Source organism: Ursus arctos, unplaced genomic scaffold (genome assembly GCF_023065955.2).
Source record: "Ursus arctos isolate Adak ecotype North America unplaced genomic scaffold, UrsArc2.0 scaffold_24, whole genome shotgun sequence".
In the NCBI taxonomy this organism is placed as follows: Eukaryota; Metazoa; Chordata; class Mammalia; order Carnivora; family Ursidae; genus Ursus; species Ursus arctos.
Genome location: NW_026622919.1, coordinates 11,131,996 through 11,158,258, shown reverse-complemented (window position 1 = coordinate 11,158,258; position 26,263 = coordinate 11,131,996). Strand labels below are relative to the sequence as shown.

At 42.0% G+C, this 26,263-nt stretch overlaps 1 protein-coding gene and 1 non-coding gene across 3 annotated transcripts in view; both read right to left on the bottom strand.

Annotated features, from left to right (window-relative positions):
- Positions 1 to 3,788: 3,788 nt before the first annotated feature.
- Positions 3,789 to 26,263, bottom strand: part of LOC113265233 (ABC-type organic anion transporter ABCA8) — a 65,426-nt gene continuing 42,951 nt past the window's right edge. For both annotated transcript variants that reach the window (XM_026512371.4, XM_057317846.1), the window contains 18 exons: positions 26,117 to 26,254; positions 23,266 to 23,373; positions 18,489 to 18,662; positions 18,179 to 18,292; positions 16,063 to 16,182; positions 15,161 to 15,226; positions 14,611 to 14,702; positions 13,281 to 13,401; positions 12,305 to 12,422; positions 11,548 to 11,639; positions 9,338 to 9,498; positions 8,620 to 8,695; positions 8,452 to 8,546; positions 7,610 to 7,729; positions 7,299 to 7,439; positions 5,867 to 5,946; positions 4,287 to 4,342; positions 3,789 to 4,161 (listed from right to left, as the gene is read on the bottom strand). In XM_026512371.4, the coding sequence (XP_026368156.2) occupies positions 4,063 to 4,161; positions 4,287 to 4,342; positions 5,867 to 5,946; positions 7,299 to 7,439; positions 7,610 to 7,729; positions 8,452 to 8,546; positions 8,620 to 8,695; positions 9,338 to 9,498; positions 11,548 to 11,639; positions 12,305 to 12,422; positions 13,281 to 13,401; positions 14,611 to 14,702; positions 15,161 to 15,226; positions 16,063 to 16,182; positions 18,179 to 18,292; positions 18,489 to 18,662; positions 23,266 to 23,373; positions 26,117 to 26,254 (1,971 nt within the window). In that variant the 3' untranslated portion in view covers positions 3,789 to 4,062. The remainder of the gene's footprint in view (positions 4,162 to 4,286; positions 4,343 to 5,866; positions 5,947 to 7,298; positions 7,440 to 7,609; positions 7,730 to 8,451; positions 8,547 to 8,619; positions 8,696 to 9,337; positions 9,499 to 11,547; positions 11,640 to 12,304; positions 12,423 to 13,280; positions 13,402 to 14,610; positions 14,703 to 15,160; positions 15,227 to 16,062; positions 16,183 to 18,178; positions 18,293 to 18,488; positions 18,663 to 23,265; positions 23,374 to 26,116; positions 26,255 to 26,263) is intronic.
- On the bottom strand, positions 22,466 to 22,570 carry LOC113265708 (U6 spliceosomal RNA). Its single transcript, XR_003320115.1, has one exon. It is a non-coding gene; the product is annotated as a U6 spliceosomal RNA (small nuclear RNA).

Below are 26,263 nucleotides of genomic sequence, written 5' to 3'. Positions count from 1 at the left end.
GGCATGCTTGGCTCCTGATAATCCTTCAGGCCTCAGCTCAAATGTCTCCTCTTCTAAAATATCCCCTTGACCACCTAATCTAAAGTAGCTCCAGTCACTCTCACTTACTATTTGCCCTGCTTTATTGGAGAGTTTCATTGCATTCAATAAATTAGACTCCAACATCTATTCCATCCTCCTTCCTGGGCACTTTCCAGTATTGTAGAGGCCAGAAGTTTCTCCTCTCTTTCGTTTTGGGGTCACTCCAACCAGTCCAGGGAGTCAGATTTCAACTCATCAGGATACTAAGAATTCTTGGCACTTTCAATGGTCTGTCCTCATGAATGCTCTGACTGGTGGCAGCAGAGCAGTACCGGCCTGTCTAGAACCTGGGTACAGGCTACCTCTCAATCCCCAAAGGGAGACTTAGATCATTCAGGCTTCCAGGGGTTAAGACCTCAACTCTAGAATCTCTACAATTTAGATGACATGTGTTTTTTTTCTTGGACATGAAGAGCAGGAAGAAGACACGAGTTTTAAATCACTGGAAGAACGTGAGGACATTTTGGAATTTAAAAAAGAATATTAAGCCTCCCTCCTTCAAAATGTTGCATTTCCTCTGTGTTACATGATTGGTACCGCTTTAGTTAGCCCTTCAATTCTTGCATATCTGTGCATATTCTTCTTGGATGAAGCAGACAAAGGACGTCTCCTGAGACACTTGGTTCCCACCATCTTAAAGTCATTGCATAACTTTCCTGATGCCTTTAGCATTTGTTATTCAACATAATGTATTACTTGACCTCTTTGAGATCTTGGAACACTGTGCTTTTTTTTTTTTTTAATTATGGGAAAAACTCTCCTCCACCGTTTTACTTCAACATTTTAGGAAAGGCTCTGAAAGTGGCATAGATCTGAATAGAAGGGGGTGAGACCAAAAAATGAGCTGGAAAGGAATCAAGCACAAAGATTGGAATAAGACGGAGTTGGGGACAGTGAAACACAAGCCATGTCTCCTTGACATCATACAACTGGTTGAAAATAAAGATATTGGTCCATTAGCTGGGGTATTGCCAATCAGTTTACTTTAATTGAATGTTTCCTTTGAATACTATTTTGTTGGATCTCTATACAACCAAAGGAAAGGCAAAACAAACAAAAAAACAAAGGAAGTTAGAAGAATATTATAGGCTACAAGTGAGATGAAGAGGAAAAGGATGGATAGAGTAAGATTGACCGTAAGGAGCAAAAAGAGTGATTTTTAGCACAGCAATGCTCCCTGTCCTATGTGGCCTGCAGATATAATGGGCTCTTCCAGGTTGGGAGTAAAACCCACAGAGCTAGTCTGTGCTTTTAGCTTCTGGCTTCCCCACTGGCCTCAGAAATGTCTACATCTGCCACGGAGTCACCGAACATTCGTAGTTCACCATGCTCTGTGTGGCCCCATGTCTGTGATTCAGCAGATATCCTCTGCAGGTGCACCAGGTGAGGCCAACGCCAGACGTTGGTCCCACACGAAGCCACGTGAAGACTTTTCCTGGAGAAAGAGAAAGTACAAAACTAAAACTCAGGGTTGACACAAGTGTCACTTTCATTTGTCCACAGACCTGGTTGTCTGTAATGTCAAGGTTGATTCAATCCACAGGCCGAGTAAAAAGGTGCTTAGTGCTGAAATTCTGCTCACTTCAGGATGTCTCTCCCGCTGACCTCCCAGATAACTTCAAAGAAGAAAACAGAGTTAGTTTGTATTATTTCTTTGGGTTGCAATGTGAAGTCTTCTATGGCTTTGTTTTACCTTCCCTTGGTTGTGTAAAGATCCAACAAAATAGTATTCAAGGGAAACATTCAATTAAAGTAAATTGATTGGCTTGGTAGAAACAATACCCCCGCTAATGGACCAATATCTTTATTTTTCAACCAGGTGTAGGATGTCAAGAAGACATGGCTTGTGTCTGAAAATAAGTCTGTTTGGTGTTATTTACAGATACCTTGGCTGGCCCTTAGGAAATGTGGTCAAAACAGGTCCATGTAGATACATCCTTGAGAACTAAGGGTCTAGGGGAGAGAGAGGGAGCCGTCCGGGGCGGAGGAGAGCTTCTTGGTCACTGGATGCTGGTTAACAGCTGGACAGCAGTTGGTGCTGTTACTGCGTTTGTAGCTTTGGGTGGTCGCAGTAACCCTCTGAGGTGGGTACTGGTAGCTCATGTTGGAGATGGTAAACTAGGTGTGCATAGGTAGTAAATGGTAGACCCCAAACTGAATTTAGGCCAACCTCTAAACCACCGTGCCACACAGCAACAGTCGCTGAAGGCAGGAACTGAGTCTTGCCCATGTTTTTGTTCTTAGCTGTGTCGCCTAGACTCTAAGCTGAGGGTAGGTGATGGCCCAGCGAGACTGAAGAAATGGCCCAAGATGGTGATGGAGATGGAGGTTTATCGGGGGGAACTTATGCACTGAGTGTCCAGGAGCAGCAACTAGACAAAGTGTCCACTGCGGAGATCCGCCCACTGCAAGGTTATGTAACATAGCAACTCGCTTCACAACTACTTGTTGCTTCTCCCTTTCTTGCATGGGCAGCATTCCCAGGAGACCAAAGCCTACCATCTGGATATTCGTTGTTACGAAGGAGACGCTCCAGGTTGGCCACCCCCAGAGCCCCTGACCTTGGACGCTGAACAGCACGTTCTTTTGCATAGTCTGCTTGTAGGGAATGCAGAGGAAGGATGGGATCCCCACCTTCTCAAGATAGCGATTGAAGGGGCAATCAGGGTGTGCTTGCACAAACCAGCACAAGATGAGCAAACAGACCTTGGGAAGGGAGCATGGGAGCCATGCTCTCCAGAACAGAATTTTCTGAGCTGCTAAAAATTATCTGAGTCTGAGAGGGTCAGGGATTCCCAAGGGAAGAAAGGACACACAAAGTCAGAACTGGCAGGAAAATTTGCTCAGGGAATCATCTCCACCACTCAGAAAATCTTGTTTAACTACATTTTACGCATGGCAATCACACCCGGTATTTAAAAACAAAAACCAAAAAACAAAAACCACCGTTCTAGGAAATGTCTCTATTTCCCACCACCTTTAACTTCTTTAATCATGGTGTGGTGTTTTTTTGTTTTTTGTTTTTTCTTTACATTTGGTAACATGTTGATGAAAGCAGTGAACTAGCTCTTATATTCGAATTTTTTTCAACTTGATGTCAAAGAATTTGTAAATAGGGAGGCCACTTTGTCAAGAAAAAGACACGTGAAAATATTTGAAATAGAAAATGTACTTCAAAACTGCACATATGAGATTTATGTTTCCCACCAACTTGGTCATTTGATTTGTTACTAAATGGATCAACATTCTTAGACCAGGTGGCAAACATACACAAAACGTCAGTTATAAAAACAGGCAACTCTAAAGCCTCGATTTTAAAATACAATGAAAGTGGGACTTCATTGATTTATAGAAATTTTAAAAAGTACAATAAATTCCTAATAGCCAGTATCAGACTAGGTCTATACTATTGATAGTGTTACCAGCGGATATGGTTTCAGATATACTGATATCAGATATTATGGCCAATGATGGTTTAATATTTTTAGCCAGAAGAATATACATGAAAATTTATTTTAAAAAATGTGTGATGCTTTTAACATGGTCACTTAAAGTTCTTACTAAAATATCAGCTTCACAAAGTATCAAACTTGTAGAAGAATAAATGTACGGACTTTCTCAGCCTAGGTTAGAAAAAAGTATTTTATGGTTTTGATAAAAAATTAAACAAAATGTGTTTATGGTACTCAGAAAATGACATAACCCCATAAAAGTAAATGTATTTATTCAGTATTGTACAGGAAGGTGGAATCAGGGTGACCTGCAGAAACACAGAGGTGGTGACTGGGAGGTGGGCTCAGCCACATGCCTCTGTCCACATGGTTGCTGCAACTGCCCAGCCCTTGCTCCTCCTCTCCACCACAGGAAGAACCATGTCAGTGTCTATAATACGGTTTCTAAAAATATGACATTGATGCTATAAAAATAAATGTCTTAAAAAACAACCACAGGCTTGAATGGAAACATAGGGTATTTGGGGCTTCAAGGGTCTTCCTGTGGGAGGAGCTTCCACTTCACTGAAGGGTCAAGTTCCTCATCAAAGTCGTCCAGCTCCTGCTCCTTGGAGAGCTCCAGGAAAACCTGAGAGGGACAAGAAAGAAGGAAGGATGTCACGCTGCCTCCTGTAGCTCCGAGTGAGTGCAAAGCGTATGCACACGCTGTACATTTGCGGCCCGCGGATGAAACAGTCACTCACACTGACCCACCTGCTCCAGGGTGGACTGGGAGAGGCTGTACTCCTCCAGGTCGAAGCTCTGTTTAACTGCAGAAGGACGGACGGATGTTAGGAGTTCATCTATTTTTATACCCAGACGGTCTTAGAAGTCCGCATACCGTACGAACAGCAATTTTTAAAAACATCTTAAATAAAACAGTTTAGATAAGAATGCTGCTGATTTAAGCACATGCAGTTAAAAGTGCACCCATGCATTCACTGGGGTCTGGGGAGAAGAGTACATACACTGTGCTCATTTAGCACAGAGCTGGAGATTTCTATCTAAGAAGGAAACAGTGCTGAAAAGGTTTCCTTCCGGGTACGTGGGAGCCAGCGCTTTCCACATTCAGCACAGAAAGAGGCTGAAGGAAGACACGTTTTGCAAAAGGAAGCCTCAGAAGATTATGGAGAAAGAACGTCTGTGGTTCCCTGGGGAGTAGATATCCTTTGACCCTCTTTCCACTGTGACTGCTTGCTCCTAATTGAGTTGAAAACCTTCCTCCTTGACCAGAATAGATGGGAAGGGTGGTCACAGCCCTGATAGGAGGCAGCAGCCTGGCAATGTCACCAACAGTACCAGGCCAGTACTGGTCACAGTGCCAATCTGGGAGTGTCTGCATGATCACGTGGTCCAGAAAGTCAGGGTGCTCCCCACAGAGAATGGAAAGGGGGTGTCACCATGACCATGAATGTTATCAGCAGGAGTACAAAGAGCCTTCTAGAACCAGGAGACTTGAATCTCTTCCCTAGGGAAGGTGATAAGCAAGCAAAAAGAGCTGCGACAATGAAAAGAGCATATAGGGAGGGAGTTCCGGCTAGCGCAGCTCAGGGAGGCAGAGTTAATGAGCTCAGGTGGCAAGACAAACACGGGGCGGTGGTGACAGATGCAGTGTGGTCAGTTGTGAAGCACAACAGACACAGGAAGATTGTTTTAATGACCAGACAGGAGGCCAGTTTCTTAATACACAGCCTAAGGCCACAAAATAATACGCCAAGTCCATATAAAATTAAATTGTAAATACGCATCATGCATCAATGTTCCCAAAGAAAGCATCCTCCTTGAATGCATACACAACTGAATTTTGACTTAGGTTTTCCCAATATATATATACAAAAACACATGGAAAAATCCCACAAAGCAAAAGTAAAATCACTCTCATTAACCCCTTGCCCCTCAACACCCCAACACACACAGAATCCTCCACTTCTTTGCTTTTGTGCCCCTAAAATTCAATTGGAGATTTTTAACTTTAAAAATTAACACCTTAGAGATGCCTGGGTGGCTCAATCAGTTAAGCGTCCAGCTCTTGATTTCAGCTCAGGTCAGGATCTCAAGGTCGTGAGATTGAGCCCCGTGCTAGGCTCCACGCTTAGCAAGGAGTCTGCTTGAGAGTCTCTCTCTCTCCCTCTCCCTCTGCCCCTTCTCTTGCTCATGCTCGCTCTCTTAAAATAAATAAAATCTTTGAAATTAACACCTTAGCTCATGTTCCATTTCTGTCAGGCCGATGGATTAGTCTATGATCTGGAATTATCTGCTTTCCAGGATGTTATTTCAAAATTTATTGCTCTTACCCTTCTCTAATGTGAAGAAGGCTTGTGCTAAGGGCCGCACATCTTCCACTGGCAGTTTATAGACCATCACAGAAGAGTACCTGTGGGAGGAGAGGCGGGGCTGAGGCTGATCACACCGTTGCAGGTGCAAGCTGGCTTCGACCCTGTCTCTGGTCGTTATCCTTAAATAAGAGTCAGTGTGGGGCCGGCGAAATGCCTAGGGTGAGGCTGTTCACAAGGAGAACAGGGGATGGGAGAGGCTCATGTCCTTGGCTCCCGGGATGGAGAGGAACAGGTGCAGAGGACACGTGGACATTTGCCCAAGTTGCCTGCCACCTTGTCTTTTCAGCTGAACACTTGCTTCTCCAGCTTCATCTGCCACCAGGGACCGATGCCACGTAGTTTCTTAAAGTCACCCAACTCAGGTGGGGGTCTAAGTCTTTTCTCTAGAGAACTCGTACCTCTCCAGCCTCACCCTGTGCTAGCCAAACTACTTTTCTCATTTAGGGTATCATTGAGTCTGTGATGAGGGGACTGGAAATCACCAGGAATTCAACACCTAATAATGTTCAGCAACAATTTTTAAAAAATAATTTGTCTCCCAGATGAACGTTTGTCTTTTTATCATTTGAAAATCAGGAAGATTTAGATTTCGTTGCATAAGATACTATTTCCTCTATGTATGGGACGGTCATTCTCATCTATTCTGTTCATTCCCTGTGCCTTTGTTACCTGTTTCTGTTCAGTCACGGGCTGCACACAGAAGTACAGCATTTGCTTTGATATTTACACTCCAGGGTAGAAATATTTCCCCACCATATTGTTATGACTTATTATTACTCTTTTCTATCAGTTTTCTCTACTAACTCCTAAATTGTCTGTCTTCTGCAGTAAATTCTAGGCGTTAAAAGTGACCCGAAAGTTAATCTTTGATTTTTTACTGTATGATTTTCCTGAGAACTGACCCATGACCAGACTGTATGTCAAACTGGAAGTGTTAATAGATTTGAAAGAAAATAATTAGCTTTCTATTCCACCTATGCCCCTTGTTAGCTCTGTCATGTGACCTAACTTCTCAGTTTCCTACACTTAAAGATAACATTCAATTCCATTTGTTAAGGTCCTTGTAGTGGCCAGCTGCTCACAGTGCTTTTTGGAAGTCATCTCATTTTTCACTGCAACAACAGTGTCTACCTTGGCAAGTCTCAGTGCGGATGAAACAAGAAAGCACGAGACCACGACCGTGTCTGCAGCTAGTAGGACCCCAGCACATGCTATCTCCGATTTTCCATCAGCTCTCCTCTTCTCTCATTTAGTTTCTGCAGTGTCCCACAGATGCTTTCTTTTAGGTTTCCTTTGGGGCTCAATGTGGACTCTAATGATGCCAAATCCATGACACCAGCAAGGAAAAGCTGACGTTCGGTATCAGCTCAAATCCAGCAGCCCTCTTTACCTTTCCTGGCGGGCAGCCTGGGGGAAAACCCTCAGAACTTCCTGATGGAGGCTTTCCCTCTGCTCGGGGGTCTTCACCTTCATCTCCAGCAGGTAATTCTTGCCAAATTTACTCTTCAGGTGCTGGATGGAACCGATACATCTGGAGGTCGTCACAGAAAAGGGGAAAGGGACGGGGCACACGATGTTTTGAGACTTGATTTGCTGCTGGGGTTGTCTCCAGGCGTCACTGTTAGACCCGGATACAGTGGGTCTAGCTCGGCCGAGCACTGTGCAGCTGGGGGCCGAGGGTGGGTTTGGACGGGCACCCACCTCAGCTTTCCCGACACCATGATGGCCACGCGGTCACACACGGCCTCGGCCTCCGCCATGTAGTGGGTGGTCAGGAGGGCGCCCCTCTCTGTGTCTTTGAAGGTGGCCCGGATCGCCTGCCTACATCGTCAAAAGACCATTTGCAATTAAGTAAGACTTCTAATTAATCATAAATGGGCGGAGAAAAGAATTTTTAGCGGCCTGCGGGTGAGTCATTAGCAAAGGGAGCTCAAGCAAGGGAGGACCCTGGAGAGGGCAGGTGGGACAAGGAGGGTGAGCCAGGTAGGGCCGCTGGACGCGAGGCAGGCGCTGGAGGAGAAGCAGTCACCGGACACGGAGTTGATCACCAGGTTGTGTGGAGAGAGAAATGCTGAGCAAGAGATTGTTAATGAAAGGGCCGTGCCAAGGAACAGAGACAGAATTCAACCACAGGGGCGTCACAACCTAGTAGGAGAAAATACATGCGGAATAAATATTCAAGACAAGATCCAGAACCCACGCCCACCTTTCCAACCTAATGGGAATGACCATTCCCCTCCGGAGCACTGGCCACGACGACCTTGGCCCACAGACGCGCCGCCCGACCTCAAAGATCAGTGGGGCAATGGTCCTACTTACAGTGAGTGTGACTGGGTCCGGCCAATGCTTAGTTTTTCTTCAATGATGAAATATTACCAGAGAGGGTTTGTGTTTGTTTTTCAAAATATTGGTGTTACTAATATTGAGAGGTGTTCCCCCCCCCATTAAGAAACAGTGTAAGGGACCATTTTTACACAAGTAAAACACTTCACAAATTTCCTGCAAGGCGCTGGAGAGGGCCCTGGCTGGGGAGCGCCCCTCACCACATTTGCTGCTGCCCCTCGGGGTCCATGCCGGTGGACGGCTCGTCCAGAAGCACCACCGATGGGTTTCCCAGGATGCTCAGCGCGAAGCACAGCTGCAACGAGAGGAACAGCGAGTCTGGCACCGACCTGTGGGGTGCGCAGAGTGACACTGAGCCCCCCTCTTACCTTCCTCTTTATTCCCTCGGATAAGACCTTCACGGGCAGCTTCAGCTGGTCCTGCAGCTTGAGTGCATCCGCCAACCTGAATTAGCAAACACGCAGGAGCATTACAGTAAGGAAGTAAGGTAGGAGGATGGGCCACGCAGCACAGGGATAGGGAGCAGAGCTCAGAAATGCAGTTCGGAAAATAGATGCCAGGCAATTTTGTAAACAAGATTTTATTTATTTATTTGAGAGAGAGAGGGAGCACAAGCAGGGAGGAGGGGCGGAGGGAGAGGGAGAAGCAGACTCCCCACTGAGCAGGGAGCCCAACACAGGGCTGGATCCCAGGACCCTATGATCATGACCAAATCGGAAGCAGACACTGAACTGACAGAGCCACCCAGATGCCCTGATGCCAGGCAATCTTCAACTAGCTGGTCTGATCCCTCCAGATAGAAAGTTTTCCCTTTTCAAAGAAAATAAGCCCACTTCATGATTTCTAAATAGTTGTTCTATGATAAATACTTTATACTTAGATTTTAGTATTTTTGATAACATTCACCAATGATTTCTATTTTTATATTTAATATGAGAAGAAAATTAACACATCCAGGAAACCAGTTTCTAGTGGGGAATCTACCCTGTGTGATCTGGGTCTCCTGTTCTGGACTGACAGTGAAACTCCTCACTCCCAACCATCTCCCATCCCGGCAGGTATAGAACACATGTGGCTCCCACCCACCTCGAGATGGTGACTGCTGCGTCCGCTTTCCTCAGCCCTTTGATGGCAGCAAACACCTCCAGGTGTTCCTTCATGGTCAGACTGGGCCAAAGCACGTTCTCCTGGGGACAGTACCCCAGGAAGCCCAGGGAGCCCTCCCCAATTCTCCCTTTTAGTAGCACCTGCAAAGAGAAGCGCAGTCTCAGAGCCTGCCTCTGGGTTTGTTTTTCCTGCATATCTCAATGGCCTCTTCTCCTTACAAACCTAGACAAACTAGGCACTCTCTAAGTCCTAACTGGGCTGAATAATCTGTAATCATTCTGCGCGGAGAGAGGCTGTCACAGAGGAAATACATGAAAACAAGTGTGTGCACCTTCTCATCTAAGCTGAAAAGTCGGGTATCTCGCAAATATGTCTTGCCATCATGGCCACCAGGTTATATCCAATTTTTTTGTCATCATAGTCAGGAAACAAGTATATGAATTTATGAAATTTTCATTCTGCTGAGCAAATTGGGCAATAAACAAGTAGAAAAATGAGCGGCTGGAATACAGACAGCTGTCTGTGGTGCTAAGTGGTGCTCTCACGGAAGTAGTCAGGATGCCGGGTCGGGACTAACAGGATGCTGGGGGCGGGGACTAACAGGATGCTGGGGGCGGGGACTAACTACAAACATCACTAGGTAGGATGGTCAGAGACAGCCCCTCTGCTGAGGGACCACTGGGGCGGAAGTGGGACAGGCACCTGCCACGGAAAAGCCCGGAAGAAAGGAATTTGGAGCAGAGCAAAGCACCAGTGCAAAGCCCTGTTCCGTGATGATGCTCGATCTGTTCTTAGACCCGAGGCAAAGCTGGGGGCCTGGCGCACAGTGAGGAAGGCATGTTACAATCGGCCCCTTGAGACAAGCCAGCGGGGTGCAGGGAGGGGCAGTAAGAGGTTGTTGAAAATACCAAAGTACGATGACGATGGCATTTTTTATAAAGATCACACTGGCTGATCTGATTAAAGCTCATTCCATGACACCCAAATAGTTCGCTTTGTTAACTTGGATTTTACTTACCTTTTAAAATAGTTCATTACCGTCTATCTATGCACAGTTGCTACCTCCTTTTTTCCCCCACGCTTAATGAGAAATCAAATAAGGATTTAGGGCCCAGATGGTGACTGAATGGGAGTGTGGGCTCCACTGAGCTAAGGAGTCCAGTTACGGTTGAGAGAGCCACCAACATCCCTGAGCGGACCCGTTCACCATTACGTGCTCTCATCTCAGCTTCGGAGGGACTGTGAATATTTGTTTCCTCTTCCCTCTTTGGTGGGATAAGTGTCAATCATATTCCTGGAGGTCTTTTCCCTTCTGGGCTTGAGCACCACTCCCTCTCCCCTGCTGTGGTGCCACAGACCTCTGCCTTGTATTCCGTTCTCCCCAATCCCTGGACATCCTTTCCAAAGAAGCTCTTAAAGTTGTCTATTTGCTGCCATATAATTTTGGGGGAAATATGTTCTCTATACCTCATGTTGTCTCTCTCTTTACTAAACCTGAGCTCTTTTTCTGGTGTCTGAGCACCTTACGCAGGTCAACTGCATGTACGAGTCAGGTTGACTTCATATCCCTGTTGCTCAATTTTGAATCATTCCTTGAAAACACTCTCAAGAAATAGTGTATTTCTACAAATATATGTCTCAGTATCCAAGCACTTTGTGAAGGACAAGGAATATAATGGCTTAATAAAAGTTTTTTTTTTTTAAAAACCATTTTAATTCAAGATTAAAGCATTACATACTAGGAAGACAATACCCATTGGAAGTACAAATCCTGTATGTCAACTATACTTCCATTTAAAAAAAAAAATCAAAGCCAAAAATGTAATGTGTTACACTGCACTCACTCACTGTTAACAAATAGAAGCAAAGAGTTTGCCAAGAAAAAAAAAAGTGCAAATCCATGTGTTTTATGTTACGATACATAAGGCTTATATAGATTCTGATGTTGATTTCTGATCTGATACTAGACGTTCCCTCTAGATGTCTTTGAAGGCCGAAGTAATTCTTCCCTGCCAATGATTAATTTTTCCATGTATGAGCATGTGAATTTTGTGAATGTGTTATCCCGCTACTTTCTCTACTGCACTCGTCTAGTGATGAAATGAGATTTGCGCTTTACAAAGTTTTCACGTCTTGTGGGTTTATTCGGAGCATCACGAGACAACGCATTCTCCACCGAATTCCCCTACCTGTCCCGCAGTCGGTGTGGTGTCTCCAGTTATCATCTTAATGGATGTGCTTTTACCAGCTCCGTTGTGTCCTAATAATCCTAAAACCTCACCTGAAAAAAAATTGTTTACACTTAATATGAATTGACTTGAAGAGTAAAATTAAGACTAAAACATAGTGTGAAGTCTTGCGATGTGACACGTGTTGTGCTCTGTGCTTTCTATATGGTAGCTCATTTCCTCATCAACCCTGAGAGGTTGTTATCATAATCCCTTTGTACGTATTTGGGGACGGCTCTCGGAGATGAGGTGAGCGGCCCCCGGTCACACGGATGGGAAGGGGTAAAGCCCTTCTTGGAAGCCAGTGTGTCAGACTCCGTCTCCCATGACCCTAAGCACGGCGGGATTAGGACACGAAATGAGGTCATCTCGCAGCAGCTGGTCAAGCCTGCAGGCTGCGCTGGCACAACCCCAGTTCGTTCTCCTGTGAAATATAACAAACACTAGGAAATCGATCATGCGCGTGAAATAGCAATGTCATGGCTTCAGTGGTTTGTTTTAATAGAGTGCTTACGGTTTCCGTGTAGATGTGATTCCGCCCATCCATGGGGTGAGTTACTTATTCTTACTGAGAGATGGGACGTGTAAAAGGTGCTGTGAAGGTCACCTGCTGATGGGTCTGTGTGTGAAACCACGAGGCAATGTACAGAATGACTCTCGTCAAGACATAAAGCTCATGAGGGCCAACAGGGGAAGGGCCGGGGGGGGGGGGTCAAACCTTTTCTAACACAGAAAGAGACATTTCTTGCGGCGATTTTCTTCTTCCTCTTGGAAAAGCAGCATTTCCTTTTCCCCAGATACTCTTTGCGTAGGCAGCTGGCAATAATGACTGGTTTCTGTAAGTGACAAGTAAACCTCATCAGACCTTAATTCTCTCCATTAAATTTGAAGCTCTGTCTTCCCACTTTCTACGCCATCACAAAAGACCTTCCATGAAGGGACATGTTTACTGGCCATTCTCTAATCCTGGTCCTCGGTTTTGGAGAGAAGAGGTGGTCATTTTCCCCTCCTACCAAGGCAGTTACTCAGAAGCACATTATTTTGTGCGGAACAGGAGCAAAGAGACTTGGAGAAGTACTGAGTCCTGCTCTAAGGACAAGACACGGGCTGCTGGCCAGACTTTGCCCTGAAGTCCGTACAGTGCAATTCTCCAAGGAGCAGTGCTATGTGTCACTTTGTTCCCATTCTAAAATTAACAAGTTCTGGGGCGCCTGGGTGGCTCAGTCGGTGAAGCATCTGCCTTCAGCTCAGGTTACGATCTCAGGGTCCTGGGATCGAGCCCCGCCTCAAACTCCCTGCTCAGCAGAGAGTCTGCCTCTCCCTCTCCCTCCGCCCTGCCTCCCCTCCCCCTCACCCTAGCCCCCCACCTTAGCCCCCCACCCATGTGCACCCTCTCTGTCTCAAATAAAAAAAATAAAATCTTTAAAAAATAAAATAAAGTTCTTTCTTGGCTTTTGCAGCTTCGGTTGTACTCCACTTCTTGTTTTTTATTCCAAGAACGACAAACTGAGGTAACGTGACTTTTAATCTGTTTCGATGTAAACAAGATGACTACTTACTATAAGGAAGTCGTGATGTGTGTTTGTACGGGTCAGAGGAACTCAGGACTTTCTGAGGGTCAGACTTGTAGACTGACTACTTTCACTGACAAATGTTTGTGTTAATTGATGAAATAATTACTTCATAGATTTTACCTCATCAGAGTTTGTGGAATTCAAGGCATTTGCTGTTCTCATTCTTTCCATTTGAACATCTTCATCCTCTCCTTCTGGAGCCTCTGGATTTTGACACACATCATTGCTTCTCGGAGAAATTCTAGAGCCAAGAGCCATCCATGAATCATCAATATGGGGTTTTCATCCTTGTATTAAGAATACTGCATTCTTTAAATCTTATGCTTTGAGTAGGTTGGGTAATTAAAAAACTATCATAACTTCGTTTCAGTGAGGTGACTCTTCCTTTCTTCCCAACCTAGTTCCTGTCAAGGGTACTGCTATATTTAGTGACCCTTGATTTGTACGTACCTTTCATCTTACTTATCTATGGAAAGTTCCTTTTCCATTATCACTGGACAACTTAGTATCTATTATCTAATGGAGGATTTTAATAGCATAGTTTAATGATGTGATTTTTCTGGAAACCTTAACTTTAACACCACTGCCATGTTGGCATTATTACATTCTCATAGGGATAATGAGCTGGAGTATTTGAAGTCAGGATGGTCTCCAAAAATACAAGTTGGATGCTTCGTCTCTTTTGAAACCTGGCCATTTCTTGGAAATATGTGTCAGATTCACTTTCTCCTCCACTTGAAGTCTGGTCCTTCATACCCATATATAGGTCATTCTGTTCTCTCTTACCTCAACCTAACCCCCCATACTGATCTTAGATTTCTTAAAGCTCATCTTTCACCTTGCCCACTCAACTGTCTGTAATAGTTAAAGATGAATAAATAGTTAAAGGTCATCTTGCAAGTTGCCCACTCAACTGTCTGTAACAGGTAAAGATGAAACCAATGGGAGACACAGAGGGAATAAGATGCTTATGGCCGTGTCCTTGCACAGTGCAAAAAGACGGTCTCGGCTTTTAAGTCCCATTAATAACTGGACCAATCTGTGATCCACCAGTTGGGCTTCTTACTACCACAGGAAAAGAGCACAATTATTGCTGTCGTTGGCCTATTGATCATTCCATTCTTCCTTCCTGGATTGGCAGCCTTCCTTCAACTGCCAATCTATTTCAATGGATTGATATTTAAATTGAAGTAGTGACATGTAGCTTCCCCCCCTTCTACTGCATGTGGTGTTAGAGCCCTTAGTAATCAATGTTTCAGGTCTGTCTCCCCCCTACTTAAAATCCTCTTTGATTTAGGTACTTGGATCTCTATTTTTTGTATTGGCACATGGCTGCTACCTCAGCCTATCCCAGGACTTGGCAGTTCTTTACTGATTGGTTAATTTATGCATGAAAAAATTTTAAGTATTAATGACTGAAATAAAAGAAGCCAATCTGGTTTCTCCCAACCTAAAGAAGGGATCCTTCCTCATTGATTTCTTTCCAAACTTCCATTCCAGACATCGAAGAATAAAAACGAAGATGATAAAATGAAGGAAAGGCTAGGAAGAAAGAGAAAGAGAGAGATGCGTGATTAGAAGCACTCAAAGAAGAACGTTTCACATCAGGATGAATCAGAAGTAGTCTGATTTCTCCAAAGATACAGTTGGAAAAAACATTATGAATTTCCAATGATCTATTTGTCAAATCGTGAAACTATCAAATTCATTTTCAATCTTCTTTACAGAACTCAGGAAACAAATATAATTATGGAATACCATTACTTTATGTTACTTCCTCTAATACTGGTACAGTGTTTTCAAAATTTGGGAAGCATACTTTCTGGTCAGTCAGTCTTTAGAGAAAAATTTGTTCCATACTTTACAAATACTTTATCTCCATGGGCTACAAATATCCATATGTCTACCTTAACAAAAAAAGTTTCACTGTGTGTACAGGGATTTAAAAGGTTCAGTATCGTAAAAGACACGAAGATTGTTAAAGACAAGTGTGTTCTTACAATTAAGAATACCAGAAATGACACCACACCTCCTGGTTCTTCATCCCCGAAATAAAATATGACCGCCTGCAAAAGGAAAAACAATGGTTAAATAGGAAGTTTTTTGGTTTCATGAACTTTGTCTATATGAATGTGAACTGACCCACTGAACAACCCTATTAACACGTGCCCTGATTTCACCATGGGTACTGGTAGATGTGCATTCCAAAATGTGTAGCAAGAAGTGGTATTCCTTCCTCCCAAGGTCTGTGAGGCACTACGCTTTTATTTGAAGCAATAGGATTAAGCAATTACTCCTTACCTGGCGAGACAATCCTGGGCCTCTGTGTTAGCTTCCTCAAATAATGAGAGAGACACAGGGTTTCCCCTTAGTCCCCAGAGATTCATACACCTTCCTGTGTCCACTGATCCTTCCGAAGTCCTCTTCCTTTTTTTCCCCTCCCTTTCCCCATCTTCACTCACATACTGTATCTTTGCTCCTTTTGTAGAAGTCTATACTTCTCCATTTCTATCTATCTATTTGTGGAAGTTGATACTTCTCTATCAATCAGCTAGAAAAAAAGAGGGGGATTTTATTCCTATTGAATGCCTCTCTAGAAGCTCAGGATCCCAAGATCAGGGGTACTTCATTTGTCTTCTCCTAAAGCTGAACATGCCCAGGAGTGTAGACAGGCTGCTCTATTTCTCACCACCTATTACCCTGTCTCCCACACATGGGCCAAGGCCAGGTTTTCTAACTGGAGCACACGGCCCTATCTGGAAGGAATTCAACTGGAATCCATGAGGTAGAAATCTTTAAATGTCGTGTATATTCATCATGGAGGAGAGCCCCAACCCCAAGCATAGCTTCCACAACTGGTTAAGAATTCCAGGACGCTGGGGCAGACAGAGGCATTACTTACGTGAAAATATAAGAACATACAGCCAACTAACGTGGCATGTGGTACTAAAAAGGTGACGCAGAACAGTGTGACATGTCCATATTGGTCAAACAGCAATATAAACACTGAGAAGATGGTGATCTAAAGAAGACAGAAACATGCATGTTAACCACTCTGCACTTCCGTAGATGTTCCAAATTGAAATGGCTCATCTTGAGGATATTCCTAATTTCACCTCCCACCTCAGAAACACAAGGGAAATCAACATATCTCCATCGACGCGCTCTCTCAGTGACTTAGCCAGATTCCTTTAACTGGGAGTGTCACGAATGACGCATGGCTGGATAAATCTAGGATCTTACAGATAGCCTACTTGCATTACAGAAAAGGAAGAGTGTTGCATTAATTGGTTTTGGAGGTAAAATTAGTAGATAAGCAATAATCAGAGGGAACATAAATTGACATCTGCTGGAAATGACACAACGGCAACAACGAGAGAAGACTTCTGTTAGGGACACCAGTGGGGAAACAGAAGCATGGAACAACCCAGAGTGGCTTCAGCGGAAGTACTCAAATTCAAAATTCAGGGATAAGAGATAGTTACAGGGACAATGGGAGCTCTCAGACCTTTTCTTCTAAAACATTGCATTGATAAAAGCTTCCTAAAAGTTTTTGTACTTCTTTGTATTACATATCACCATTTTTATGGCATTCAGTATATATTTGTAAAAGCATATTTCTTTTTTTAAGATTTATTTATTGATTTGCAAAAGTGGGGGGAGGGGGCACAGGGAGAGAGAGAATCTCAAGCGGACTCCCTGCTGAGCGTGGAGCAGATGAAGGCTCCATCTCCTGAGGCTGAGATCAAGACCTGAGCTGAAATCAAGAGTCTGCTGCTTCATCAACTGAGCCACCCCAGGTGCTCCTGAAAGTATCTTTCTGATCGTATTTCTGTTCTGCACTATAAGCTTCCACGGCTTCCCACAGCCTGTAGAATAAATACTTAAGTGCATCATTCAAGGCCAATGTGGTTCCAACCAATGTTTTTACCATAACTAGGGCCACGGCCACACTGCACATGGTACCCATGCCAGATTATTACCAGTTCCTAGGACAAGCCAAGACTTTCTCCCGAGTCTCTGTTCATTCACTGAATCATCGGTCTTCTCTCGCTACTAAAATCTTAACTCTTCAGGTTTCAGTTCCCCAAGGAAATCTGAGCTCTCATTTTCATGAGTTAATATTTTCCTTCTCTGGTTGTCATAGAAATAATCTTTTAAAAAGAGATAATCTTTCCCTTATCACTCTGTGTCAGTAAGTGGCTGTTGACTTCTCTGTTTACCCTCTGAGTGTCCTCTCAGGGTGGAAACTGTCTATTTCTTCTGCATTATCGGTCTTAGTTTATGACACATGGTTGGAAGCCAATTAATATTTGTTGAAATGATAATTTACTTTTTGGCAGCTGAAATAACAGGAAATTAGCATAGATACTAGGAGATGACACATATTTTTCCTTTCTTGTTTAGATAAAATAAGTGTTGTTTTACGGCATTAATTCTAGGAGAGTATGGAGTAGTTTCTAGTTTTAACTATGCCAGCAACAGTATTTGTAATTCTGTAGAGCTTGGTGGAGGTCTTTGGGCTTATTTCTTTTTCAGTAAGAAGATACAAATGGTTTCCATGTTCCATTCTAGCAAATACTTTATGGTTCTAGAAAAAATTTAGTGACTTTTAAAAAAGACAAGGGTAGAAATTAGGAAGAGGAAAAAGATGCAGATTTTGAAAAGGATCCTACCTAAGGAAAATAAAATATTTTAGACTGTAATACTAAGTTTTCATTCTACTGAGGGCACATTTTAAAGTACTAGCTCCGGGGCACCTGGGTGGCTCAGTCAGTTAAGCGTCTGCCTTGGGCTCAGGTCATGATCCCACAGTCCTGGGATTGCACCCCGTGTCAGGCTCCTGCTCACAGGGAGCCTGCTTCTCCCTCTCCTCCCTGCTCATGCCCTCTTCTTGCCATCTCTGTCTCTCTCTCTCAAATAAATAAATAAATAAAATCTTTAAAAAAAAATAAAGTACTGGCTCAGAATTATATATTTAAATACATAAAATGAATATTCACAAGAAATATACTTACCATATAGAAGCAAAGAGACCAAATGCCACTATTTCTTTTCCCCTTGCGAAAAATGAATGAAATCACATATGTCAAGAAAATAAGGGAGGCAGCATAGCCAACAGCACACAGGATCTGAAATCAACAGGAATGTTTAGTTAATGACAAATGCAATCTAAGAAAACGTTAAGGTTCAGAAGATTGTCAGAGCATAGGGTTCCATACTTAGTTCAGGCATGACAATGTCGAGATCAATGAAAACAGTTTGCCCCTTCAGTTTTTTTTCACTAAATCGTATAATGATATTTGTTCCATGAAGCTGGCCACTTACTTGCATAATCTGATCGACACCTGTCAACAGAGTCTCTGGGATGGTTAAGCCGTATTCCACCAAATACATGAGCAGGATGATGAAGCTGTACATTGGAACATCCACCAGCCCCTGCCCAAACCAGTAAGCAGAAGGGAAGAGGCCCGAAATCCATAGCTGGGACTGAGCTTTGCTCTGTTAAAAAACGGCAAAAATACAAAGTGGTATTTCAATTAGAGGTTTAAGAAAATGTGGCTTATGGGGGCGCCTGGGTGGCGCAGTCGTTAAGCGTCTGCCTTCGGCTCAGGGCGTGATCCCGGCGTTACGGGACCGAGCCCCACATCAGGCTATGAGCCTGCTTCTTCCTCTCCCACTCCCTGCTGTGTTCCCTCTCTCGCTGGCTGTCTCTATCTCTGTCGAATAAATAAATAAAATCTAAAAAAAAAAAAAGAAAGAAAAAAGAAAATGTGGCTTATGTAAGGAAATAGTCAAACAAAATTTTCATTTGTAATAATTCTGCATCATGCTATAAGCATCATCCGGACCAAGGGATACGGAGAGTTCCAAACATGAATGATCAGTTTGCTGCTTTGATGAACAGAGAGAGAACACCTGGTAGAAATATGTGAAGGAAGATCTAAGTGTAATCAAGGTATTGATGCTGCGGTAAACAATATGGAGATTATTGATGTATGGGAGCGTAAATCAAATTACATCTCGGGCAGGAGCCTCATTTAGCTAATCAGAGACCATCAGCAAATTAACTATTTTTTCTAAAGATTTTGTTTATTTGAGAGAGAGAGAGCATGAGTGGGAGAGGGACAGAGGGAGAAGCAGACTCCCTACTGAGCAGGGAGCCCGACGTGAGGCTCGATCCCAGGACCCTGAGATCATGACCAGAGCCGAAGGCAGACCCTTAACCGACTGAGTCACCCAGGTACCCCGAACTTAACTGTTTTTAAAAGAAAAAAATATTCAAAATCATTTAATTGTTTATTATAATTGTTTAATTTGTGCCGAACGCCACATCACTTGATAAGTAATTTTAAAATACGGGATTTGGTATGTTTATTTAAAGAATGACAAGTAATACAAAATACATGATCTATATGTATGTAATAATATTGATGTATGTGTGCATAAATATTTGGATGGGTAATAAATATTTGAATGTGCGCTATGCCAAAACTACCCTAATGCATCATTTACTTATAATTAAAAGAATAAAGCAATTTTATATGTATGTAAGAATACATATAATATTATATATTTATGTAGGATATAATCATAAATAAAATATAGTATTTTGTATATATAAAATATATCATATTTGGGGAGAGACTTGTGCTCTCTCTTTGTATATAATATATATAAAATATTATTACATTCATAAATATTATGTATTTTGTATTCCTTGTCATTCTCTGAATATATACTAAATTATATTTTTAAAAACTACTTATTAACTACTTAAAAATACTACTTAACTACTTATAAATGCTTAAATTCATTTGCTGATGGTCTCTGATTAGTTAAATGAGGCTCCTGTCTTAGACGTAATCTGACCTAAAGATACGTAACAAAATCGCCCAGCAAAGGCCTGTTCAGTTCACACAACTGACAAGGTTCTGGTGATGGGCTGATCTCTGGGTGAAGCCATGAGAGCGACAAATTGTGGTTTTAGGTTCCTGACAGAGCACCTGAGTGCCTGGTGTTGCCATCTATGGAGGCAGGAAATACGGAAGGGGGTACACATTCAAGAATATCATAAATTCAGCTTTGGAGATGTGAAGTTTGAGTTTGTGATGCTGCTCCCAGTGGTGACCCTGAGAAGGGAGTTCAGATCAGCCCTGGAGGTAATGTTAGAAATTAGAGATCTGGGCTAGAGTCAAATCTGTGAGTGACGGGTTAGGTAAAGGGGTTTGAAGCCCTCGGGTTCAATGAGCTTGCCGAGGAGAGAGTGACATCTAGCAAGAAGAGAGAGCTAAGGGCTGAGATCTGAGGAGTTCCAGAATTTAGAGACAATGGGGAAGATTTAGAAGTTCCAATGGAGGCAGACAGACAGTGGCCAATGTGTCGGGAGAACTATGACGGAACTGTGGCATCACACAGGCCAGAGAAAGAAAGCGTGTGCATTTCCTATGACAGACATTTTTATATTAGGACTCTGTTAACACCAGGATGACTGACAGTACATCAGGCCAGCAAATGGCATTCTCCAAGATTCCTGGAGGTTCTTCTAGGAAGAGAAGAGGACATTATCCGGATAACACTCCCTTCTCTTGGACAACAGGAATACTCTGGAGAGGGAGGATGTTTGAAACAGACAAAGATGCTTCTGTAAGGTCATTTTGTGTAATAAAGTTACAAAAATGGAACCATTAAAGGATCTTCTATTAAGATTTGTAAATAGGGGCACCTGGGTGGCACAGTCGTTAAGCGTCTGCCTTCGGCTCAGGGTGTGATCCCGGCGTTATGGGATCGAGCCCCACAACAGGCTCTTCCGCTATGAGCCTGCTTCTTCCTCTCCCACTCCCCCTGCTTGTGTTCCCTCTCTCACTGGCTGTCTCTATCTCTGTCAAATAAATAAATAAAATCTTAAAAAAAAAAAAGATTTGTAAATAAAGCTAATGCGAGAGTTGGCCTGGGTTGATTAGCCATATAAATTCACCACCCCATGACTGCCGCTCAAAATTTGTCTCCACCCAGAACTACTGAATCAGAATCTTCATCTTACAAGATGCTCCAAATTTTGTAGATACACTAAAAATGCATTGGGATTAATGAAGGAGTGTCTGTGAATGAAAATGTATAAGCAGGTTGTCCATTAAACACTGAAATTTGTTTTTTATCTAAGTTCTCACATTTTCAAAATACCATTTTCTTTTCAGTTATCTCAATGCATTAACTTTTTTGAAATGTAATTTCGAAACAATAAAAAATATCCCTGTCAAGTATACAGTTGCATGGGGTTTGACAAATGCATGTATTCCTGTATCACACTCATCATCAAAGTATAGAGCATTTTCATGACCCGCCAGCCCCCAATTTCCCATGCTCCTTTGCAGTCCATAGCCTCTATCACTGGTTGCAAGACACCACAGGTCTGCTTTCTATCACTACGAATGTTATTTCACCTTTCTGAGAATTTCCTATGAATGAAATCCTTCAGAATTTACTCTTTTCTGTCTTCAGAGTTGTATCCATGCTGACACATTTTTAGTTGTTCCTTCTTTTGTATTGCTCATTAGTATTCCATTGTATGGGCACACAAAAATTTATCAATTCACAGCTTGATGGAAATTGGGCCTGTTTCAGATCATTGGCTATTATGAATAAAGCTACCAAGAATGGTCATGTACCAGTCTGTATGTGGAAAGATGTTTTCTTTTCTTCCAGGTAAATACTTAGGGGAGAAATTCTGGGCCATACAAGAAATGTATTTTTACCTTTATCAGACAAAGCCAAATTGCTTAGCAAAGTGATCGTGCCTTTTACATTCCTGCCAAAAATGCATCAGAGTTCCAGTGTCTCCGTATCCTCACAAACTTGGTCTTTTCAGCCATGTTAATGTTATTCGTTTTATTTAATGAGCAGAGGGACTTCACTGGGGCTATCCTCCTGATTACTCATGATATCAGCCATCGTTTCATGGGAGCGTTTTCCTTCTATATATTTTCCTTGGTGAAGTGTTTGTTCAAATATTTGCCCATCCTTAAAATTAGGCTATCTTTTATTATTAAGAGTGCTTTATATTTTTCACACAAATCATTTTTTTTCTTTTCTTTTCTTTTTTTTAAAGATTTTATTTATTCATTAGACAGAGACAGAGACAGCCAGTGAGAGAGGGAACACAAGCAGGGGGAGTGGGAGAGGAAGAAGCAGGCACCCAGCGGAGGAGCCTGATGTGGGGCTCGATCCCAGAACGCTGGGATCACGCCCTGAGCTGAAGGCAGACGCTTAACGACTGTGCCACCCAGGCGCCCCCATTTTTTTTTTCTAATATGGAACGCTTCACAAATTTCTGTGACATCCTTGTGTAGGGACCATGATACTATTCTGAATATCTTTCTAATTTTAGTTTATGCGCTGCCAAAGCAAGCATGATACCAGGCTTTTGTTAGATGTATGAGTAGTGTGAATATTTTTCTCCCAGCCTGAAGCTTTTTATTTTATTATTGGTGTTCTACAAAGAGCAAAAGATTTTAACTTTGACGAGTTTCAAGTTCTCATTTTCTTTGAAGGTATATGCTTATTCCGTTCCTAGGAAAGAACTGTCTACCACGAAATCTATGATTTATTTCAAAATAATTTTGCATATGGCGTGAGGTGAGTGTTGAGAACGTTTTTCTTTCCTCATAGCAATATCAGGTTGTTGTTCTGGTAAAATTTGCTGAATTCCCTGGCACTTTTACTGAAAATCAACTGATAATATCTGAATTGTCTATTTCGTTTCACACGCCCATATGACTCTAAATAAATACAACACATTCTTCATTCCTGTAACTTTGTAGTAAGCCTTGAAGTCAGAAGCATAACTCACCCAACACTGTTTTTTCTTTTTCCACATTATTTTGTCTATTCTAGGCTCTGCATATCCGTGTAAATTTTAGAATCATTCTTGATCTGTAATCTATTTAACCCTATATTTATAAAGACTTAAAAAATTTTTATATCTCAGGACTTATTGCTGAGTTGGCTGCTCTATTAAACGCATATAAATAGCCCTGAGGAAAATCCTGTAATTATATTACCTTCAGTTTCTATTCATACAGAGTAATGAAGGTTTCATTATTACCTTATAATCATCAATGCTTCTCATGGCAATATAAGGAGAACAGGAGGATATCGAAATCAACCAGAAGATGGTATATGCCTGGAATTCAAATGGATTATTCTCTCTTTCCTGAAAATATGAAGAATACAATGAGCAGAATAACAAACTTAAAATTGGTTTTCTGGAATACATTTTAAAAAATATTAAATGGACAATATATACTCCTGCCTTACGTCCCTGCGGAGGTTTCCAAACTCTTTCATTATCCATCCAGTTTTGAAGCTTAACTCGTGGCTGTCTATCCAAATTCATGGATAAGGAAAATGATTCAAAGACGGTGAATGAATAATATGACACAGTTGGAAAATGAAAAAGGACTGGATTAAGAAGATGTGGTCCATATATACAATGGAATATTACTCAGCCATCAGAAAGAACGATTACACAACATTGCAGCAACATGGACGGGACTGGGGGAGATTATGCTAAGTGAAATAAGTCAAGCAGAGAAAGACAATTATCATATGGTTTCACTCATTTATGGAACATAAGAAATAGCAGGGAGATCGGTAGGAGAAGGAAGGGAAGAATGAAGGGGGGGTAAACAGTAGGGGGAATGAACCATGAGAGACTATGGACTCTGGGAAACAAACTGAGGGCTTCAGAGGGGAGGGGGGTGGGGGATTGGGATAGGCCGGTGATGGGTATTAAGGAGGGCACATATTGCATGGTGCACTGGGTGTTATACTCAAATAATGAATCATGGAACATTACATAAAAAACTAAGGATATACTGTATGGTGACTAACATAACATAATAAAAAATTATTATAAAAAAATAAATAAAATTTTAAAAAAGGAGTAAGATTTGTCATCTTCTTATGTTATGCTCCTAAAATTTACTCTGATGTTAAATAATAAATAGTGATCATTCACAGTTGAAACATTCCATTTTTTACTCCTATTTAATTATTTCAAATGTGATAGCTTGAGTCAAAAAATCATATCAGATGTTTTATAGGCACAGTGGCGATAAGTATCTTTCTAGGGACACCACGAGACCAGATAAATATTGGTTGAGGGTTCAAAAGTAGAGATAAAGTACAGTATGAGAAGGGGAAGTGAAATCTCCAAGAAAAATCTTCGCACTTGGCTACAGGGATTGTTGTTCCTGTTTGGAACAATCTTTGAGGACAGAAGATTCACAGACTGCCCTGAAAGCAGTTCCCATGTTACTTTCACGATCCACATAGCTGTTGTTTGATTACGCACATTACTGAAAGAAGTTATAAGCAGAGTCTGGTCGTCTTCAGCCTGGACATTAGAGACACACTTGCTAACTACAGAAAGGTGAGATTTAAGCCTATTGATAGGATCTTTTCAGAACACCTTACGTGCTGGGTTGGTTCGGTACTCAGTGGTAAGTCCGTGACTTTGAGCAGGACAGACACAAGGTCCGAAACTACAGAAAACTCCTACTTGAGCAAGGAATAGGTAAATTCAAATAGAATAGGAAGTGAGTTGCTGGAGATATTAAAGTTCAGATGTTGGGCACATAAGTACAAGGTCAAATAAAGAGGTTGGTATCAACCTCCTCATAGCTAAAAGAGAATGTTTTCGGAGATGGAAGCTCAAGGCAATTTGCTCAATTTGTATCCTCCCTCAGAAACCAGAAAATGGATAGAAGGCAAGTAAATGAACCATAGCATAGGTTCTAAAATTAATTAATACTTGATGGATGATTAGAACTTTTTGCTTTAATGATTTAGCTTCTTACACATTCTTACTGAAAGGGATTTTTATTTTCTGAACACACCAAGAGGTATGTTGTGAGAGGCTAATTCAAGATCTTGCAGGAGTGTATAAAAATAATGGTGGGTTCACTTTATACACACATGGGTAACTGGTCCCTAGCCGTATATATTGTCATAAAACCCTATAGTGGAATGGAATATAGATAGTTTGCTGACCCCTGACATTCATTTATACATATAAAAAATAAATTAATTAGTGATTATCAGGTTCCAGCCCCTACCTCAGGTACAAAATATTATGTAGTGTTAAAAATACATGGTCTCTGTGTTCAAAGAACACTCTTAGAGGAAGAAATATATTTAGGAAATAATCAAAAAGGAATAATTACAAACTCTAATAGGTATTCTGGTTTCCAAACTTAACAAAACTATATACAGTCTAATCACCTGGGCTCTTTTTTAGAAATAAGGATTTTTTTTTTTTTTTTTTGCCCCAGGTATGAAAAGGCTGGTTTGTTAGGTCTAGGGTTGGCTCAGATAATGAGTATATATTACAAGGAACTGGAGTAATTCTAATGTAACCAGTCTGCAAATTTTGGCCTGAACTATGTCCTAAATTTTTTCCTTTTGTAGCATCTCTCAAAGTACTAATAAGACTTCAATTTCTTTTCTTTTCCTCTCTGTCTCCCTCCTGCCTTCCCTCCTTCCTTTCCTTTCCTTCCTTCCATTTTGTGTTATTTTTGTGCTAGTCTCAGTGCTGCATGAGTTCACTTTCATTACCTCACATTCTCTTTGAAAAATATTTTGTTAGTTCTGTTTTGCATTTAAAAAATTGAACCTCTAGGGACACTTGGCTGGCTCAGTTGGTAGAGCATGTGAATCTTGATCTCGGGGTTGTGAGATCCAGCCCCATGGTGGGTGTAGAGATTACTTAAAAAATTGAAGCTCTAAAAAGTGTATTGATTTTTCAATACCAGGAGCTAGCATGAATCCAAATGGTAATTTATTATGCAGTAGTTTACTCAACAAGAACGAGATCACAGCACCAAAAGAGTGATCTGGGAGATCCCTGATGGAGAAGAGTTCAGATCCTGATGGAGGAGAGTCAATATACTTACCCTTAAAAGTGTACTTCTGTCAGTTTGGATATGTGCTGATGGTGTAATCATTCCAAGTAGTGCATTACTAATAACATCCATAAGAACTGGGAAGCAATTGAGTCTTTTGGTATTGCATGCTAATGAAAATCTGTAACTCTAAAATGT